At 41.8% G+C, this 20,088-nt stretch overlaps 1 protein-coding gene across 1 annotated transcript; it reads left to right on the top strand.

Annotated features, from left to right (window-relative positions):
* The first annotated feature begins 439 nt into the window (after positions 1-439).
* Positions 440-15,470, top strand: LOC138593398 (inhibitor of nuclear factor kappa-B kinase subunit alpha-like). The gene is made up of 22 exons (XM_069664397.1): positions 440-523; positions 1,014-1,132; positions 1,384-1,478; positions 1,668-1,785; positions 3,532-3,601; positions 3,691-3,779; positions 3,858-3,947; positions 4,150-4,274; positions 6,246-6,353; positions 6,518-6,653; positions 6,993-7,187; positions 8,246-8,348; positions 8,512-8,635; positions 9,239-9,390; positions 9,527-9,588; positions 9,700-9,809; positions 10,456-10,505; positions 10,586-10,691; positions 10,831-10,978; positions 11,458-11,594; positions 12,415-12,514; positions 13,498-15,470. The coding sequence occupies exons 2-22, from the start codon at positions 1,028-1,030 to the stop codon at positions 13,561-13,563; spliced, it is 2,289 nt and encodes a 762-aa protein (XP_069520498.1). The 5' UTR covers positions 440-523; positions 1,014-1,027; the 3' UTR covers positions 13,564-15,470.
* The last annotated feature ends 4,618 nt before the right edge of the window (positions 15,471-20,088 follow it).

Here is a 20,088-nt window from a genome sequence, read left to right as displayed (position 1 = left end):
TAATATGTCCATTACAAAACTATGTCAAAGAAATAAACAGGAAGAATGCACATAAGTGATTATAATCAAGTACATTTACAAGTAACAGGCTATAGCGTTTATAACACATCACCTATCACCAATAACGAACCGTACCTGTTGTAGAGGTATTGAATATAATCATTACAAACATTCATACATCATACATTAGAATTAATTTGCTGTCCACAAAACACACATAAATGGACACATATAAAATAAATCAGAAATAAATAAAATCAATATACCTCATTAATATAAAGCTACCTGCTGCCTGTGTTATTGCCGATCCTGAACCTGATTTTAGCGTCGGTTGAACCGCAGCGGAGTTGCTGTTGTTGAACGCGCCCTCGTTTCATTTTCTACGAACACAGCCGGGGTTTGTTATGACGTCACGCAGGAAAGTACACATTCTCACGGTGCTGCATTGACCCGAAAAACAAGACAGAAAGCAACATATTTCTACCGAGAACGGCTCATGACACTTTCATAGAAACAACAAGTCGTAAGTCTCTAAACTCGCTCTGCCAGCAGCTCATCACGGAAACATTAATTAAAACACCACCAAGCGTCGTAGCTGTCATTTCCTAATGCTAGAAAGCGACTAGCGAATGGCTGCGTCTATTTCCTGGAATGTATTGGGCTGCTGTTGGTTGGCTAAGCTGTTGATGTAACGTCAGCTAGCTTAGTAGCCAGTGTAGCTAACAAAACAAAGCAATTTGCTTTGTATTTTTCGTATCTGCTATCTGTTGTTAAAAATGCCATGTTTAATAATAGACAGACCGCGTTTGTCACATCAGCACACAACGTCAATTTGACGGTTATGTGACGTTAGCCTGGCAGTTGTTTCAGGATGTAACCACGTCCCTATGCTTGTCGTTTTAAGCTAATTAGAAATTCAAAGATCGTAATCATTTTGTGCATTTAAATATATCATCTAGCTTAGCTGGTATTTGATAATTTAACAGATATTTCTGTGTTACATTTGGGTCCAGCTCGCGTTACAACAATGGAGAAACCTCCTTTCAGGCAGAAACAGAACTGCGGAGACTGGGAGCTGAAAGAGAGGCTGGGCATGGGCGGCTTTGCCCATGTTTACCTCTACCAACATAATGTAAGTTTTAGAGCCAAATACAGGCCTGACACTTCAGACATGTTACACCAAACTTAATTTACAATGGAAGAAGGGGAGACAAGCATCGCAAAGATCACTATATCTACTTCCTGGGAATAATTGCTTTATTTGCCTAGACAGTCTATGAAGACATACGAGGAAAAGCTTTACATAAAATACACACAAACTGCTATTTTTGGGGAGGCTTTCATGTGCTCAAAACAATTAGATTTCTGTTCTCTGTGTTGCAGAAAACAAATGAAAACCTAGCTGTGAAATTGTGCCGCCTGGAGCTCACATCAAGGAACAAGGACAGATGGAGAAGAGAAATCCAGATCATGAAAAAGTTTGATTTATTTTTCTTCCTCCTCCTTATTATGAAACGTATTAACTGTTATTATGTCAGTTATTTCTTAAAGAAATTAAGTCAGATGAAATATGGCATATGAAGTAATGTGCAGGCATTATAGCAGTGAATGACTTTGCAAAATCTGTCGAATAGATAATAATTTACTTCTCGTTCTCCCTCACTCAGATTAAATCACGTCAATGTTGTGACTGCCCGAGATGTCCCCGATGAAATAGAGCACATAGCTGTGAATGATCTTCCACTGTTGGCCATGGAGTACTGCTCGAAGGGAGACCTAAGGAAGGTGAGGGGCTCGCTGAAAGAGGCTAAAATACGTCCACATTAAGCCAGCTAAGTTTGAAAATGCACCATTTTTTTCAGTTTCCTTTGACTCTAAGATGAATTCTCACAAACAGAAAAAAACTGGCTATTTAAATTGAAAGGTTTCTTGAAAGTGGATAAAACATCCCTTCTCACATTTTCAGGTCAGGTCTACGAGTTGTGTTATTCACCTTTTGGTAAACAAATTGATCATGTGCTCCTAGGTTCTTTATATACTGTATATTTCTGCATGTATATTTTTCCTTCCCAATCGTATCTGTTGTAAGTCAGTTCATCAGCCTCAGTTAGTCTCAGGTTTTTCCGCTAAGACCCACATATTTATGAAACATGCTTCCTGATCATAGTTCAGTTATAAAATCATGACGTGCAGGAGTCTCTCACTAACAGGCGTCTTATCACCCTTTGTGGTCTGTGGACGTCTTGAACTTTTAAGTGTGCAATGCAGCTGTTTTTCTCTGTGAACAATTATGCAGCTAAGAAAAAAGTACAACTGACAAAATGCGAGTTAACTCAGGGACTTCTAGGCTCATGAGTGGAATCCTTAACCTTTAGCTCATCCTGGTTAACTGTTAGAAGTTTTGTCCGCTCGTCTGACAGTAGAGATGGCTGTATTAAAACAAAGAACAGAAGAGCACAGGGAGGAAGAATTGAATTTTATTTAGCCGTTACTCAGCAGAAACGGGACAATGTCTCACACCTTCCCAAATGTTGGCTGTGATTTACAGTTTTATAGTTAACGAAGAGATGTAGCTTTAAAGCTGCAGCCAGAGGAGTTCTGGTTTTGTTTGACTGTGAATTTCTTTAATTTTTGCACAAAAGTCCGTTTGGAAACGAGGATGAACTGATGAGACTTTGGTGTTCAAGGTCACTGTAACCTTAGTGAGTAGTTAACTAAGTAACCTAATACCTTTATTTTAAGTTCCTTCAGCGTCTCAGCAACATCTTTTATTTTGTCTAGAAAGACTTGAATGTAAACTGCAACTTGACTGGATCGACAGGCATGAAACTGGAGAGCTGTAGCTCTACTTTCTTACTGTTAGAGGCGTTTCAGGATCTTTATTTATAGATTCTGCATAAACATGCACAATGCATCTGTAGATACAGATCTGATTTTGCTGTCTGAAATGTTCTGGTTTGCTCTTGTAGTGTGCTTATGGTCTGAGTAGTTTTGACTCGTCATGTATCTTCAGGGTTTGGTTACATGCAGAAAAAACAGTCCATGTGGAGAGCGGAGAGGGGCGGAACACGATTTAGCTTTTCATTAATCTCTATAAACAGACGTCTGCATGTAAGTGCAGCTAACAGTCCATTCTTAGACGGCGTTTCTCAGTCGGACTGTAAACAATGCAGCGCACGGAAAAATAAGTCTTGGCCGGAAGCCCTGATGATTTGGCTGCTGCATCCCAAGGAAATGTCGTCAGACGATAGCCAATGGGTTCAGAGATTGAAACATTTATGACTTGATAAAACACGTCTCTGTAGATACTTGCTCTGCGTAGTTTAGATGTAGTTTACATTTTTCTTCTGCACTGATCACATAGTCCTGACATGCAAGTTGAAAGTCAACATGAAAGTCATACAACATACAGACGACAATGTAATGTTGCATGAGGCTTGTTTTCCCTTTCAACTGTGCTGCTGTTTTGTGAGCCTTTAAAGCACCATCTTATCGGGACATGCAGATTTACTGCGTTTGTGTGGATTACAGATGCTGAGCAGACCAGAAAACTGCTGCGGTCTGAAGGAGAGTGATTTGCTTTCATTACTCAACGACGTTGGTAGGTCCATCGTGTGCAGCTTCTTCATTCTGGCGGGTCTTTTAAAGCTGTCATCATTCAATAAAAGCCTGTTTTTTTTTCTGCACCAGGCTCTGGTATCCAGTATCTGCACGAGAACAAGATCATACACAGAGACCTCAAACCTGAAAACATCGTGCTGCAAGATATCAACGGAAAGGTGAAGAGTCATTTGTCCTGTGTCTTTCTCTCTGCACATGTTGAAGAATCCGTCTGACATTTTCTTCTTCTTCTGCAGCTGGTTCATAAAATCATTGACCTGGGCTATGCTAAAGACCTGGACCAGGGCAGTCTGTGCACCTCCTTTGTTGGCACACTTCAGTACCTGGTAAGCAAACAAGTCATTATTTCTTTATCGTCAGATGCTCCTGTCTTTATTTAATCTGTAGCTCATCCTAACTATGTATGAAATCTGTTAATCTTTTAATTATCTATGTTGTTCTTTCACTAAAAAAGCAGGTGTAGAATTTATGGTAAAAATCTGAATGTATTTTGACATAGATGAAATGCATGAAATTCTCTCTCTGCAGGCGCCTGAACTGTTTGAGAATAAGCCGTACACCGTCACCGTCGACTACTGGAGCTTCGGCACGATGGTTTTTGAATGCAGCTGTGGTTTCCGTCCGTTCCTGCACAACCTTCAGCCGGTGCAGTGGTGAGTTGACCTGATAAGCAAGAACAGTATGACACGCAAACTGATTGATTTTAGGCGACAGATAACACGGCTTAATTTAGACTTAAGTCGGCTCATAAATCAATAAGAAGTTACCTTGATTCACCTCGTCAGACTGCAGCAAAGGTTGAGTGACGTGTGAGGCGTGAGGAACGAAAGTGAAAGCTGCGTGCAGGTACTTTGACAACAACAGGAGGCTAATCAAAACCTTCAGCAGAGGGTGTGACACGCCGCTCACTTTACCTCTTTACGGAACTACAAGCTGCTTTTAACGAGGACAAAACAAAAATGTGGTTCTCCGGGGTGAAAGAGGACGGTCTATGTTCTACATGCCTGATGGAACAACAGAAGAAACACACAAAGTTATTTACAAAAAATAAGCTAATTACAAAATAATAATAAGCAATTAAATTGTCGTATTCGCAGTGATTATGCAAAGTATAAAACTTATATTGCACCAGTTGATGAATGTAAAAATAGCTCATGATATTAAACATATTTCAGTCCCTCCAGGAAGTTACGATGTTGATCTCACACATTCACCCAAATTCAACCACTCGACACAACTTTTCTCCACCTCGCACTTTTAGCTAATTGCCGTAACTTTTCCACAATCATGCTTTTTCCCCATGTGCGTCATTTACGTCACCAAACCCACTTATTATTATTATTATTATTATTATTATTATTTGATGTTCAAAATGTGTTTTTGCTGTGAAGCAGACAGCTGATTGGCTTTCTAGTACTACCTCCAACTACAGGGTCTTTAAGAAGTACGATGTCTTGTGATCATGTATCCATCTTTCTGTGCTGAAACTTAACAGACTACTTTCAAATAGTCGTTGCACAGTGCGACAGTAATCCCCCTGTTCTCTTAAGAAATGTTTCATACTGCCACAACAGCCGAAACAACGAGTAGAACGGATTAAGTATAATAAATAACGTGTAGATTCTCTTCTCCTCGCACATATAGCATTGAATGTGCATGTGCATGTGAGACTTTGGTATCATTCAGTTTCCACTATGGCTGTCAATCAATTAAAATATTTATCCACTATTAATCGCATGGTTGTCTGTAGTTAACTCGCGAGTAACCACAAACTGTTGTAAATGCACCTTAAAGAGATATTTTTAATCCTCTTATCAACATGTGAACGGACAAATATAATTCCTTTGTGCAAATGTATGTTTATTATTTCTTCAACATTCACAAACAATTACAAATACTGTCCAGAATATTCTACAGAATAACCTCAGAGTTACTGCATGCTCCAAAAACATGCTGAAAGCGTAACATGGCAAACTGAAGCCCAACAAGCAACAACAGACGGCACGTTGAGGTGAATGTAACATTCAGTAATCAGTCAGTGAGTCTGCAGCAGGAGATAAAATAACATCATGTTAGTCAAAGTTTAATCACTGAAAGACATTTGTCACAACCTGGAGCTCTGCATCAGCTGTGTGCTCGGCCAGCAGGTGGGATTTAAGACTCGACGCCCTCCGGTGGTTACTCCGTTCACATCGACAGTAAATACAAATAACTTTGTCTTGAACAGAAAACCAGAGCAGAGCTTTGAGGCTGAACCTTTTCTTTATCCATTTCTGCGCACAGAGGTTTGTTTCTGCTTGATATTCACAACGTTATCGCTGCATCGCTTCCTGATTCCCCAAACTACCGGGCGGAATAAATAGTGGCGTTAAAGGGAATGTGTGTTAACTCGTTATTGTCGCGTTAACTTTGACAGCCCTAATGTTTACACATTTTATTCGACGTCACAGAAATCGACCGGAATTGATGTCGGAAGACAAAGCGCTCACTCAGCCAATAGCCAAATGACTGTTTTAACACCTGGTGTCTCTTCTGCTTTTTTCCTTTTGAAAGAAAATCTTACCACTCTTGAAATGTAATTATTTTAACATGTGAAACATCATCTTGTCTCTTCTCGTCCACAGGGCGAGCAAAGTGAGGAACAAAGGTCCCAAAGACATCATGGCTGTGGAGGAACTGAACGGAGATGTCAAATTCTCCAAACACCTCCCCTACCCCAACAATCTCAGCAAGTGAGCACGCAGCCACTGCTATAAATACATCACTCCACATATCACATTGTTGTCCGCTGGTCTTTGAAATCAAAGGGAAGGAAACTGGAGCCTCCGCCTGTTTGCTCCCAGTGTTCGCTGCCAATGTCTCTCCTTAAACACACGGTTTAATGACTGTTTTACAGGACGCTGCTGGAGCCGATGGAGAATCTGCTCCAGCTGATGTTGGAGTGGAATCCATACCTGAGAGGAGGCAAACTCAGCGCTGACACCAGGAAGCCCCAGTGCTTTGAAGTGCTGGAGCAGATCCTCAGAATGAAGGTGAGATACTGGCAGGGCTAAAGATGCAGCTTTTAGTTCGGTGCATTCAAGCTGGTTGTATCTGTGTGTCTGTGCAGACACTGAAACGTTAGGCCCCTCTTAAAAGATGACACAACCTTTATCTCTCCATCTCTCTCTCACAAAGAGAGCTGTTTCTGCTGCATTGATTTTGCTATTAAAAGCTCTCCACCATGAGTCAAAGAGCAGAGCTAAATCTGTGGAGGAGAAATCTTTTAAGGGGTTGTGGCCTTCAGTTAAAAATCAACATTTCAGTAGAGGACGTATTCCTGGAAACTGAATCACCCTTCTAATAACAGCTTTTCTCCTGTGGTTCTGCAGGTCGTCCACATCCTGAACATGACCACCGCCCAGGTTCACTCGTTCCAGCTCACTCCGGACGAAAGCCTTCACAGTTTGCAGAAACGAATCGAGGCAGAGACAAAGATCGAGGTGGTGAGCCAGGAGCTGCTGCAGGAGACGGGAGTGTCTCTGGATCCCAGGAAGCCCGCTGCACAGTGTGTGCTAGACGGGGTGGTAAGTTAGCTCTTGTGCAGCTTGGATTAAACTGTTGCTCTTGTGCAACAACAGGCAGAAATGAGAGGGAGCGGCGGACTCGAATGCCCGCTTTTCCCATTTCTGTACCGACTCTTTGGAGGGTTAAGAGTAAGAGAGAAAAGTTCGGAAAAGGCGACAGTGACATCCATTATCTATACCGCTTATCTTGTTCAGGGTGGCGGTGGGGCTGGAGATTTGAACCAGGAACCTTCTAGCTGTGAGGAGACAGTGTTAACCCGCGTCAGTAACTTCCCATACTTTTGAAATGATGTAGATCTGCAGTAAAGATGGAAGCAAACCAAAAACAGCCCTAAAAATGAGAATATACACATCGTTCAGCCTACAGGTGGACGATGCTGACCTTCCAACCAGAGCATGGAAAGAGCAATCAGGACTTTAAGATTTGTGATTTATGTCAGCGCTGTATGGTCGACAGATTACAGTGTAGAGGTTCTGCAGAGGTGCATGCATGTATAAAACATCCCCACAGTCCAGCAGAGACACAAAGGTGGCAGCAGCAAGTCTCCTTTTGGCCTTAAAATTTTGGTTTCAGCCCCATTTGTCAACAGAGCTGTCAATCATGAGGCCACACCCCCTTTTTATAGGATCAAATAACTGTGTCTTGGTGATTTGGGGGTTTAAAGCTCCGACCACGTATTGCCAAAGTTCCCAAACTGAGTTTAGCTGCAGACTTTTGTTTATTTTGTCATCATCTCTCTCTCTCTCTCTCTCTCTCTCTCTCTCTCTCTCTCTCTCTCTCTCTCTCTCTCTCTCTCTCTCTCTTCTGTCTCCTCTTGCTGATAAAGCAAACTTTAATATCTTCCATTGGATAGTTAAAAAAAACAGAAAGGTGTGCAAAAGACGTCTCAGCGCTGAGGAAACCATAATGATGCAGAAAAAGCTGTGTGTGCACATTATGACTCACACACACTCGCTGTATGTGCATTGAGGGACTTTGAATCCAGTTATTCTCCTCTGAGCGGCAGGAGAAGTGTCTGCAGGAGGTGTAAGTGGTGATTTTCTTCTCTCCTGTGCAGAGAGGCTGGGACAGCTACATCGTTTACCTGTTCGACAGGAGCATCAACACGTACTCGGGTCCCTTCAGCGCCAGGCAACTGCCCGATAAAGTCAACACTATCGGTGAGCTCAAGTCTTATAACTGCACACTGTTACATTTACTTTAGTGCATCAATTTCATTCTTCTTTTCTGTCTCAGTTTGGATCATATTTTTGACCCATCGCAGTGTTGCCCCTGTCCTCCTCTCTGGTCGAGCATGAAATTGTTTTTGTTTTACCTTCGTAGTCCAAGAGTCCAAGACTCAGCTGCCCCTGGTCGAGCTGAAGAAGGTTTGGGGTGAAGCCGTGAGCTACATCTGCGGTCTGAAGGAGGACTACAGCCGGCTTTTCCAAGGACAAAGAGCTGCTATGTGAGTCACATGACTGACCTCTACAAACATTTTGTGTTTTTCTATCCATTAAAATGAGCAAAATACTTTCATAATTTAAATGTTGCAAGTTCAGCTAACAGTCTGCTCTAGATCAAAGACTTGAGATAAATTCCCTTGACAACTAGCTGCTTTCATTGTGAAAAATTGTAAAATTAAATTATACGGGGCATTAAAAATGTCTTTAAAAGATTTCATGCTGCAGAAACCAGCAGTCCAAACTTTTGATGAAGCATTTTCAAGTGAAAACTGACTTGTGCAAAATATAATGGTATCTACTGCATTTAATTAACTAACTAAAACCTTCTTATACATGCAAGATTATATTTAATTTGATAACCGTAACCCTGCAGGAGATGGTGCCTCTGCAGACTACTAAACTCTGTCTCTTTTTGATGCCCTTTCCTTCTTACACTGAGGTTCTCGTGTCTGCTGACTCTCGCTGTCAGCTCTGGGAGGGTTGATCCCAGTAAATCCTTATACCTGCCTCTAGCAGAGGGAGTGAACCTGGGCTTCTGCTGTGGTGGTGCTTTTTTCTTACTTTCAAACCTTTCTGTCTTTATTGTCTCCTTCCCCCGCCTCCAGGTTGAGTCTGCTGCGCTACAACACCAACCTGACCAGGTGTAAGAACAGCATGTTCGGCTTCTCGCAGCAGCTAAAGGCCAAGCTGGACTTCTTCAAGAGCAGCATCCAGTACGACCTGGAGAAATACAGCGATCAGATGCACTACGGCATATGTGAGTGTTCGCTGGCAGCTGTTTGTTTTCATCCCGTACCTGACCCTCCAACAGAGAACATTTACATATGTGAATATTTTCATAGCGCTGAGCAGGATGGTGTTTGTTTTGATGAGCTGTCTGTGTTTGTCTGAAGCTTCTGAAAAGATGCTGAAAGCCTGGCAGGAGAACGAGGAGCGGGCTGCTGCCTTTGCACAGGTAGTGCACGTTTTAAAACACAAATATTTAAAAGGTTTATACGGCTTAGAAGTTTCTCAGTAAAGATCTCAGAGGTGGCAGCTGAAGCGTGATTCCTGGTTTGTCCTGCAGGTGGCAGAGGTGAGCCATCTGGACGATGAGATCATGGCTCTGCACTCGGAGATAGTGGAGCTTCAGAGGAGCCCGTACGCTCGACGCCAAGGAGACAAGATGGAACAGCTGTGAGTGTTCAAGAAAAATATATCCCTAAATATTTACCAAGGAAAGACGGAAGTTTTTAAGTGTCATGAAGAACTTTTATCAGGTCAAAATGTCTCGTTTTACACAGGAAAGATTTGACTTTAATGGAACCAAATAATCCTGCAAAGCTTTGGTCGCTTGTAGCTTGAACGAAACATCAGTAAATAACTTATATCGAAGAATAAATAGATAATAGATAAATAGATTTGTTTTGAGAGTTTCACAGCAGGCAGACAGAAACGTTTAAGGGGAGAGTTACAAAGAAGGACCTCACTCAGACCTAGATACCTGTGAAATATATGGAGGATGTAAAACCAAAGCAGGGGGGGGTTTCTCCCTCAGACTAATGAAGTTCAGAGAGTTTGTTTACGTCACCACCTGACACTGATGGATTATATTTCAAGGGTTTTCTAATAGAAACAAAGTGTCCTCTGTGCTGCTGTAGAAGCAGTGACTGGTGGGGCAAACACAAGACAGGATGGATGTCTGACAGCTTTTCAAACAAGCCACAATCAAGACCGCAAAACAAACAGCTTCAGCTTTCATATGAGGTTAATCTCTTCATGATATGTGCTACTCTGGCTTTTAAATCTCATTCTCATGGATATTTGATTCATCCTGCTGCAGAGAAGAAAAGGCGATCGAGCTCTACAAGCAGCTGAAGATGAAATGCAAAAGTAAGAAGCATTTTATTCTGAGTTTATTGCCTTTAAAAATGTTGTGGTTTAGTTTTCAAAACGAGCTGTATTTGTTCCAGCGCCCGAGACAGATATGAGCAGCGACAGCTCTGAGATGGTGAAGGCCATTATTCAGACCGTCCAGAACCAAGACAAGGTCCTCAAAGACCTGTACACCCACCTCAGGTAAGACGCTCATTGTTTTATCTTACTGGGAAAACCCGACCTGTTAGCTTTTCCCTTATTAAGTATTCTCACATATGAAAACACCATTATGGTGCTTGAAAGAGACACAATATTAATGCAGCACGTTAACATCCAACAGTAAGATCCTGATCAGCAAACAGAAGATCATCGACCTGTTTCCTCGCATTGAGAAAACTCTGGAGAACATCAAGGATGCCGACAACACGGTGATGCAGATGCAGATCAAGAGACAGAGAGAGTTCTGGCATTTACTCAAGATCGCCTGTGTGAGTCTCTCTGCCGCGCTTCTCATGTAACTGACTAAAAGCATGTCGCACTGTCCTCGGCCTGCACACACTGAATAGTGAAATCATCGGCTTCCTTGTGGATTATTTTCTTTATTATCTGATTAATCGTTTGTCTGTAATGAAAAGTTCCTGAAGCCCAAGATAACATCTTCACAGTGTTTGTTTTGTAAGAACAACAGTCCAAACCTAGAAAAGATTCAGTTTTCTGTCAGATAAGACAAAGAAAAACAGGAAATCTGCAAAGCTGAGGAGATAAAACGTAGAAATGTTTAACATTTGAGCCTAAAATCTTAGTTTTAAAACAGCATTTCAGCTGCTTGAATAACTACAGGATGATGTAATGCCTGGCTGAATTATTTTATGTAGGAGAAAAACAACATGTGTTAGTTATTATTGCTTGTGCCAATATTTATCTCTCTCGCTCTCTCGCTCTCTCTTTCTCTCTCGCTCTCTTTCAGGCTCAAAACTCGTCAAGGAACTCGATAGCAGCGAGTCCCGAGTCGTCCAACCTGCTGCAGGTCTCTCAGTGGTCACAGTCAGCACAACCAGTCAGCTCCCCACATCCCCTCACATCCCTACCTGGGCCAAATGACAGGTAACCCACTCACCTGTTCCTTAATTCATTCAGCGCGACCATGTGACCTTTCAATGTTTAACTGTGTGAAAACAGATAGATTTAAGAGCCATAATAAGCTGTGTAGATGTCAGAAGCCCCTTTTACACTGCCAGTTCAAGGCGGAGTTATTACGCCTCTGTTACGTCCCGTCTTCTATGTAAAACAAAGAGAGGCTGACTGGTCGGGGACGGCGGAGCTACGTGACGGCGCTGTGGCGTGGTGTATGTCCGCTCCAATGGTTTTATGTCATTCGGTTCTTGTTAAACCTGCATAAACACATTTTTCAGCAACTTGGAGGAATCAGAAACAAATATAAAACCAACACTGACACATTACAACCTTATAAAACAGCTGTGGTGAACTTGAACAGTGATTGAAACAAACATTCGTTGGAGTTGTTCTCATTTGATGAATTTATGTATAAAATTCACTCTTTTCATGGTGTATTTTGGTTGATTATCCTAATTACATCCATATAGTTTTGTTTTTCGTTGTGGTGTTCATAAAACAGGAATAAAAGCAACAACACAATGCACTGGTTTAGCTCAGCGGTTAAGTCGTGCATCCCATATTCAGAGGCTACAGTCCTCGATGTGGCACGCCGGGTTCAACTACCACCCTCTGCCCCTCGCCGTGTGTCATTCCTACTCTCTGTTTCTGACACTATCCACTGTCCTCTCTGTCGAAGCTTAAAAGGACCCCAAAAAATGCCACGTATGATGAACATATGATGGACTCTTGATTAAAACCGTCTCTTTAATGTTTGTGTTTTAATGTTTGTTGTTTAATGTTCCTTTAGTGATGCTGCGCCGCGTCTGCTGCAGGAGAACCAGAAGTTCCTCACTCAGCTGACCAGCCTGATGCAGGAGGCGGCTGATGATCAGACCAATAGCATAGTGGTGAGTTTGATTGTGGAAAAGAGGGAAGCAAGTTAAGAATTGCCTTTGATTTAATCTACGGGTGGACGATGCAGGCCAGCCAACTGGAGCATACAGGGAGCAAAGATGAGCTAAGATTTGTAATAAACCTCAATGCTCCGTGGTATACAGTATCCAGAGAGTAAAGGTGGGAGGTGGGAGGTTTTGTGTCGCAGCTTTTGTGTTTGTGTTGCAACGTTTACATTTGTGTTGCAACGTTTACATTTGTGTCGCAGCTTTTACATTTGTGTCCCAGCTTTTGTATTTGTGTCGCAGCTTTTGTATTTGTGTCGCAGCGTTTACATTTGTGTCGCAACATTTACATTTCTGTTGCAGCGTTTACATTTGTGTTGCAACGTTTGTATTTGTGTTGCAGCGTTTACATTTGTGTCGCAGCTTTTGTATTTGTGTTGCAGCTTTTGTATTTGTGTCGCAGCGTTTACATTTGTGTCGCAGCGTTTACATTTGTGTTGCAGCGTTTACATTTGTGTCGCAGCTTTTGTATTTGTGTTGCAGCTTTTGTATTTGTGTTGCAGCGTTTGTATTTGTGTCGCAGCGTTTACATTTGTGTCGCAGCTTTTGTGTTTGTGTTGCAGCGTTTACATTTCTGTTGCAGCTTTTGTATTTGTGTTGCAGCTTTTGTATTTGTGTTGCAGCTTTTGCACTTGTGTTTTTGTTGAATTTGCGTAGCATTTCGTATATGGAGTTTATTCGAAACCTCTCGTCCATCATAATCGGGGACATAAAAGTAGCAGCAACAAGTCTTGCAGCAAAAGAACAACATGTTTAATCTCTGAAATAAAAGTCCAGCCGCAGCTTCAGCTTCTTTACGAGGTGCTGAATATGAAGCTTCAAAGATGGCAAATCATCAATTACAGGATTCATTTTGTAATATAATGTAATGAAGAATGTTTCTGTCCCTTTTTTTGTCTCTAATTCTAACACCTCGGTTTTCCTTCCTTAAGGACCAAGACTGGAGCTGGACAAAATATGAAACTTTAACGACAAAATTAAAAAAGGGAAACGCGTAAGCCCGGTGGCGTCCTCCATCCCTGCCTGTGCTCCGAGTAACACTAAAGACTGTAAGCTGTTGGCTAACACAGCAGAGTGGCGTCAGACGTTGTACAGTTGTACATGGACTCAAGATATTCTCCTGAAAACACATCCTCTGATCATCTTTGGACAGAAAGAGAGAACAAAGAAAAAGAGGGAGTTCGCACATGCTCAGTGGTGTACACTCCTGTTGTCTCACATGGTGGAAATATTCTTGTTTAATATGAGAAAACATGAAGCCGTGTCGCTCCACTCTTTCATTTCGCTGCATCATTATACATAATATAAATTCCTACTGTTATTGAGCAAACTGTAGCATCTGATTTGAGGGTTCGAGGTTGATTTATCACTTTGGAGAGTATCAGACGGAAACATGGGAACTAGTTCAAACTTGTGACATAAAAGGAAAACACAGGAAGTGGTCCAGTGGGGGGTGGGGGGGCTCGAGGAGGAAATTACAATCAAGCAAACAGCACTTTGATACTCCCATGTGTCCTCTCTGTGAAGAGTTGTTCCACATGAAACGTTCCAGGCTGCCAAAACTGTCGCAGGATTTACAGACGAGACAGAAGCTGTCGTCGTCGCTCATAATCAGTTTATATATTTCACCAGTAAATGTTTTATTGATTTTCAAAACAAAGTGTTGTATATCATCGGCAGAGAGCTCTGTAGTCGTGACATGTGTGACAGGCGTGGCTGGCCATCATGTTTATACAATGTCTAAACTGTCATCTGTCTTTTTACATGTCTGCGAGATGCAGGGGGGGTGTGATGTCTCATTCATGTGCACAAAATATTAAGGCGATGGCTCGTGATGCGTTCAAGTCATATGGGACAAAAGGGTTTCTGAAAGTTTCCATCAAGATTTAGTGCAAAAGAGTTTTGACAAAACAAATGCTAACGGATGCATTTCCATCCACCACTCAACAAAAAAATATTACACCTTGTTCGAACTAATTATGAATTAATAGCTATATAATTGTTAAGCATGAGTACAAAACGTTTTGGCTGCTTTGTCTGATTTCAAGTGAACTAAAAACGTTTGGTTTTAGACGTCTTCTCAGACAAAACAAGCAGGTTTTAGACGACACCTCTGAGACAGGATCGTGGGAATATTAACTTTCTCAAAAATAATGGATCAGTTAATCAAATAAATAAAATCAGCAATGTTGTGAATACTGATAAAAAGATTAGTAGCTTCCTTAAAGTCCTTGGAGTTACATTTATCACCATTTTTTGGACTCATAACATCCATATTCACGCTAAAGTTTATCTTAATTCCAGCTTGCAGCTTAAACCCTGTGTAAACAATTCAGAAGTATTTCTCTATAACATAAAATATTCACTAGAAAACAAGCAGTACTTGTTAAAAAAAATAACATCTTAAATATCATATAAGACAGAAAAAAAGCATCCCATTTGAGAAGCTGTAACCAGAGAATATTTGTCTAGAAAATGTGTCTCATTTTAAACGCAGGACTCTTCCCTTTATCGTCTGTCCCATACGACGTGAACGCAGCACGATGCATGGAGGTGTGACATCTCTCATACTCCATAAATCATCACAGCACCTTGGACTTTGAGACTGGACAGGAAACAAGGGTCATAAAAGGTTGAATGTACTGTCGTCACTCTGTCGGGTGGAGTCGTCACTAGTTTGTTTGGGCCGGAGAGAAAATAAATGTTCTGGGTTGTATTTATGCAGTTAAAGTGCAATGGAACAAAGAGATTTGTTTTGTATTTAAGTAATAACAATTCTTTCTTCCTCTCGGTTAAGTATTTGTTTCCATCTGATGGTTTAAACTCGTCTCTGAATGTTTAATTTTCAGTGATTTCATTGTGTAAAGATCAAATGTTTGCCTGGTGATGAAATAAAAAGACTTTGGCATGATCCCGACGTTTCTGCTTTCTGGTCACTTTAATTTGAGAGTTTATAAAACCTGAAAACAATACAGCAACTGTTTTTAGCCTCGCTACCATCCACACCTTTGGTCCAGACAGCAACATCTCGACAAAGACTGCATGGGTTCAATTTAAGTTTGTTTTAAGACGTTCACGATCTGAATGAACTCTAATCACTTTGGTGTTTTGATCATGAGAAGGTTTTATATGTACTCATTGTTTTGTTTTATTTTTACCTAAAAAAAATACAAATATATGATGTGTAAAAAACGCTGTAGGTGTTTCATCCATTTGTGCACTAATTAATCAGTGTCACTCGAGGTCGTGATGTTGTTCTGAGTATCATCACGGCGGCCGAGTGCTGCAGATCATCACAGTTACACAAGCAGGAAATAAACAGTAACAATTAACAACTCAACTAGTTTGACTTTTGTTGCCGAGCAACCCAAACCTTCTCCTGCACCCTGTGTCTATAGGTGACCACAGATTGTTATCACATACATTTGTCTGTTTGTTTAAATGTATCATCAACCAGTGAAATAAGAGTCTGCTGCGTGATTCAGAGGAACCAGCTTATAAGACTATTGTGTCTTATAAGCTGGTTCCTCTGAATCACACAGGACTATGAGTAGATCGGCATCAGAGGTTAAAAGTAGTTCTAAAAAGGTCTTGATCAGAGATTTGAAGGAAGTCGGGTCGGTGCAGTCTCAGATGTGTTGGGGTAGAGAGTTCCAGAGGGAGGGGGCAGCTATGGAGAAAGCTCTGTCGCCCCAGGTTCGCTGCTTGGAGAGAGAAGGTTTGCATCAGAGGAGCGGTATAACTAACAGTATTCAGAACACCTGGCTGAGGCGGAGTGATACACCAAGTGAAAAGTCCCAGTGATGTTCTCTATATCACCATGGAATGACTCATGTCTAATCAGGTTACTTGGTCGGATCTAACTGTTGTATAATGAACGCTCAGTTCACTATTTAGGCTTTTATTGAAACTCCTGTTTACTTATTAATGTGTCAATAATTGTTCCAGGTTTTGTAACTTTCTCTCCTCTGATCGTGTGATGATCATCCTTTTGTTTTCATGTAGCAGCCTACATGCTGCTCCAGCTGGCGTCAAATGTTTTACTACAAGGTCATACCAACACAAGAATAATCAGTAAACATAGTGACGCCCTTGTGATCGTTGTGCAGGATATCAAACCCTGATATAAATCTCTGACGAGTCACAAGAAAGCTCCGACACTTTCTTGTATCAGTCAGTTTCAGTCAGGGTGGTTTGAATCAGTTGGCAGAGCAGACGCTCTTTATACAGAGGCAACAGTCCGTGACACACTGTCATCTACTCCCCACACCTCCTGTCTCTTCTCAGGCTTTTCAATCTGATAAAAAGGCAAAAAAATCTTCAGACAACATCCCTATTTTAGACCCTAAACGCCTCTCAGCATCGAGCCCTCGTCAAGGAGGAAACACGACTCCTTAAAGAAGAGACTGTGCTGGAGATTTGTTTTGATTTTTACAAATATATAAAAGCTTTTCCGGCAACTTGAGACTTGAATCATTGCAGAAACAAAGATCTGAGGTGAATGCAGCAGCTGTGATTACACACCTGCTGTCACCTCTGCATTAGAGTCATTGTCTTCTAATTTCGACACAATATAGGTCACTCGAGTCACCGTTTGTCCTGCTGTGACAAAGCTGGAAACAATCGAGTTAATCTGACTCAACTAGCCTTTGAGTGGAGTGATTAAGCGTGAGTCACTGAGCTGCGCAGATTATCTCGCTCACTTCTTCCTTCGTTCTCATGACCTGTGTTTGAAGTGTTTTCTGGTTCAGCCGAGGACTCAGCCAGCCTCGTTTGTTTTAAAACGCTTGTCAGGAAGTGATTTGTCAGGAGCGTTCATGCTGGGTCACTTCAGTTTGAACTTTAGATTACTGTCTACTCTCTCTGACAGCGGGAACCAAACTAACGAGCTGAGTTAACAATATTCTGCTGTTTCGAAATCTACTGCTATTTATTATTAAAACACACAAACGCCTTAAAAACACCAAAAGAACATAAAGATGATGATCAACAGACCACACAAAGACCTCTTGTTGTTCTGCCGCAGCTCTTCAGGCTTGGAAAGTCTTGTGGTTTTCTTGTGGATTGTTCTGAAACTGGAATGTAAATCAGACGACGACCACACATGGCTGCATGTTTGACTAACTGCCCTCATCGCAATGCCGTCATCGCATATCACCTCCCGCAGAACGAGCCCAGGAAATACTCGGATAAGAGCGGGAGACAAGCCGAGGCAAAGCTCTTGTGTAAAACAAGCCACAGTCTCTGTAAAGGGTTGTTTTATGAGCTGTGAATCAGACGAGCTCCTGGTGAGAGCCCCGTGCTCAGGCTAACATTCCTGATCTGCACCAGTGTTGCCCATCTGATTCCCCCATTTATACCAAAATTACACGTCTGACATTTACTGTTTGGAGAGATTAGTGTGACGAAGGAGTTACCAGAAAGCTTGCTGAAAGTAAAATCTTACTGCTCCAACATGCAGTGATATTTTAGACAATGGGGTTTTTCCATCTTTGTGGCGTTGTTAGCTTGTTTGTTCCTTCCCTGTTTCACAATACAAACAAGCAGCTCCATGAAGTGTCAGAACTTGACTTGCTTGCACAAAGCGCTGATCTTAACCTGCAACAGCTTTCACACAAGCAACACCTTTGGGATGAACAGTCAAAACAGGACCGAATTATCCCCCATAAAAGGTCCATAAAGCTGCTGTAAATAGTTATTTTGCTGCATCACCTTTCAATTGCAGCTTTGTTTCTGTCTATTTCCTAAATCAGCATTCTCTTTTAGCTCTGTTTTTGGTCTCCTCCACCTCCCTCTCTTTGGCTGCTGAATGTTGCTCTTTCTTCGCCAGCTAGTTTTTTTATTTGCACATATACACGCTTACAAAAAAAGACAATACCATTGTAGTAAAAAGATGAACGTTGTGCCGGAGAGTTTAGAAGCCAAAAAGGGTTGTAAAGACGCCTCCCTGAGTAAAGATTGCCTAATTGATCAACATTTTGAGAAACAGTTCTATCAACTGTTCGGTGCCTTACAGAAAGTGCACAGTGTTTTTATCAAAGCTTTTACTCTGAAAAAAGCTGCTGGAAATGTGTTTTTTATGATGCATTCAAGGCCTGTTTTACAGTGGACATTTGTACATCCAACAGGAGGATGAACGCAGGTGTCTATAGCAGCATTAATGACGGCTGTATTCCATTTAGCTGCTTCAGTTTCATGGTCCTGGTTGTGCGCATGCTGACTGCCTGTCATGGCTTTCTCAGACACCTGAATAGAACTGAACCATCGTTGAAGTTATTATTAACAGCTGTGCTCGTCCTCCTGTTGGAGGTGAAAATGTCCGCCATGAAAAAAGCCCGTTGGAGCTGTTTGTTGTGAGTTTCACTGACGGTCCATTTGTCTGTGTTATGGTCCATATTTTAAGGCTACTGTTATAATCATGGCTTGTGCAGTGGATAGCGCTGTCGCCTCGTAGAAGAAGGTTCCTGGTTCGAATCCTGGATCAGACGTAGCGGGCCTTTCTGTGTGGAGTCTGCATGTTCTCCCTGTGCATGCATGGGTTCCCTCCGGGTACTCCGGCTTCCTCCCACAGTCCAAAGACATGCTTGTTAGGTTCATTAGTGACTCTAAATTGCCCGTAGGTGTGAGTGTGATCCTGAATGGTTGTCTGTCTCTGTGTCAACCCTGTGACCAGTGGCGGCTGGCCAATATAGGCCGCTCGGGCGCCGCCCTCCCTAGTGGAGAGTGTGTTTTTATTTTTATTTATTTTATTTTAAAAAGCTAATATTAACAAAATTACTTATTTAAATATGTAATATATATATGTGTATATATACAAAAAAATATGAACATGAATTAATGTTCATTGGAAATGTGGGAAACAAGCGTTAGGCTACTCGTCTCTGCTTTAGGGGCGCTGGAAAGAGCGCCCATAAAGCAGAGACGAGTAGTGAATCAGGGACTGTTGCTGGGGCGAGATATCCACATATCAACATGAATTTGGCCAATCAGCGTCGTAGAAAATAATCCCCGAAGAGCTATTCTGAAAAATTGGGTTAGTCTCGGTGGTTGAAGTCTGATCAGTCTATGAGTGATGGAAAAGACAATGATGGACGCTGACACCGCAAACAACTCTGTACGCTCTCTTCTTCAAAATCCGTTCGAGAGGAGAAGTTTGAGTGAAAAATGACGGATTAAAGAAACTGGACCGGATCAGCCAGATATTAAAATCAACCAAGAAGCGAGTGAAAAGGTGAAACCTACACCTGAGGATTTTCTCGCAACTGGTACACCAGAAAGGCTTAATAATAACACTTTTTCACAAAGCACTGGTATCCTGTAGTTTGTGTCAAATCGTAGTCGGATGGTTGTTAAAAACTGAGTATGGCACAGCACACCCCCACCTAGAATATTTTACCAACTGGTGATCAGTCCAGGTGTAACCCCGCCTCTCGCCAGATGACAGCTAGCATCGCCTCCAGCGCCCCTGAACAGGATACCAGTATTGATAGTGGATGGATGTTTTGCTAATAATCAGCCAACAT

Source organism: Semicossyphus pulcher, unplaced genomic scaffold (assembly GCF_022749685.1).
Source record: "Semicossyphus pulcher isolate SPU_LCO1_2020_fin unplaced genomic scaffold, fSemPul1.0.p SCAF_16, whole genome shotgun sequence".
Lineage (NCBI taxonomy): Eukaryota > Metazoa > Chordata > Actinopteri > Labriformes > Labridae > Semicossyphus > Semicossyphus pulcher.
Note: the sequence above shows the minus strand (reverse complement) of the source record. Positions and strands in the feature narration are given on the sequence as shown.